Raw genomic sequence first — 1,078 nt, 5'->3', positions numbered from 1 at the left:
ATGGTCAAGAAACCTCATTTATATGAAATTATATCTTTTTTTATTCTTTTGTCAAAGTTATTTTTTGGGGGAAATAAAACTTCAAAATCCAATAAAGTAGTGAACTGTTATATGGAACCATCCATGTAATATTTGGACAATTTGGATGAAAGAATCCCAAATTACCTATGTTGGCCATCTCTGGCACCATGGCAACATAGGGTTCATCGAGGAAGACAGGCGGGTTGTCATTGATGTCCTGCACTCTGATGATGAACTCTGACGAGGGCTCCAGGGCTATGCCTGTCTGACGGTCTGTAGCTGTCGCGACGAGACGGTACTGGTCCTTCTCCTCGCGGTCTAAAGACTTGGTGACATGTATGTTGCCCGTGTTGCCGTCAATAACAAACACAGAGCCCACTCCCTCTCCCTCCAGCATATACTTGGTGTGGCCGTCTCCTCTGTCCATATCAGTGTGCAGCTGGAAAATAAATAAAAAAACATGCAGAGTAAATTACTGGAACACCTTCAGGCAGCAGCACTTTCATACACGGTGCACTGATGCAGGTATCGCTCATTAACACTTGTCCATCAGTCTGGAAAATAGTGCAAACATGACTGTGTGAAATGGGTGATTTGTGTTAAGATGGAATGTGCTCGGTGAATCTGAAACGAATGGCACCAGGTGTGGAAGATACATATGGGACCGGGATGAGTACTGATGCACACAGCTAATTAACTCACTGGACCAAACACGCCGCTGGGGGTTTGTTGGGGGCAAAACCACATCAATGTGGGCTGTGGCCCCGCGAATGTCCTACATGTATGTTCACAGATGCAATCTGCTAACCCAGGCCGCATCCATTTGTACATCTTTCTGTCACTTCTGTCCATCTGTCCCTTACTTCCCCTTCTTGTAAATCCATCTGCCTGACTTCCCCGTACCTTTTAAGCTACCTCTTTTTTCCCCAGTACTTGTCTCTCTCTTTTCATCAAGTTACCTCGGTTACACAGAATGCCCATCTGCTCACATTTCTCATTCCTCTCTCTCTCTCTCTTACACACACACACACACACACACACACACACACACACACAC

At 45.4% G+C, this 1,078-nt stretch overlaps 1 protein-coding gene across 1 annotated transcript in view; it reads right to left on the bottom strand.

Annotated features, from left to right (window-relative positions):
• Positions 1-1,078, bottom strand: part of LOC116696032 (cadherin-24) — a 27,618-nt gene that overhangs the window by 16,659 nt on the left and 9,881 nt on the right. The window contains exon 3 of the mRNA XM_032526696.1: positions 166-460. Within this exon, the coding sequence (XP_032382587.1) occupies positions 166-460 (295 nt within the window). The remainder of the gene's footprint in view (positions 1-165; positions 461-1,078) is intronic.

The sequence above is a fragment of the Etheostoma spectabile genome, chromosome 9 (genome assembly GCF_008692095.1).
Source record: "Etheostoma spectabile isolate EspeVRDwgs_2016 chromosome 9, UIUC_Espe_1.0, whole genome shotgun sequence".
NCBI classification, from domain to species: Eukaryota; Metazoa; Chordata; class Actinopteri; order Perciformes; family Percidae; genus Etheostoma; species Etheostoma spectabile.
This window is presented reverse-complemented; position numbering and strand designations above follow the sequence as displayed.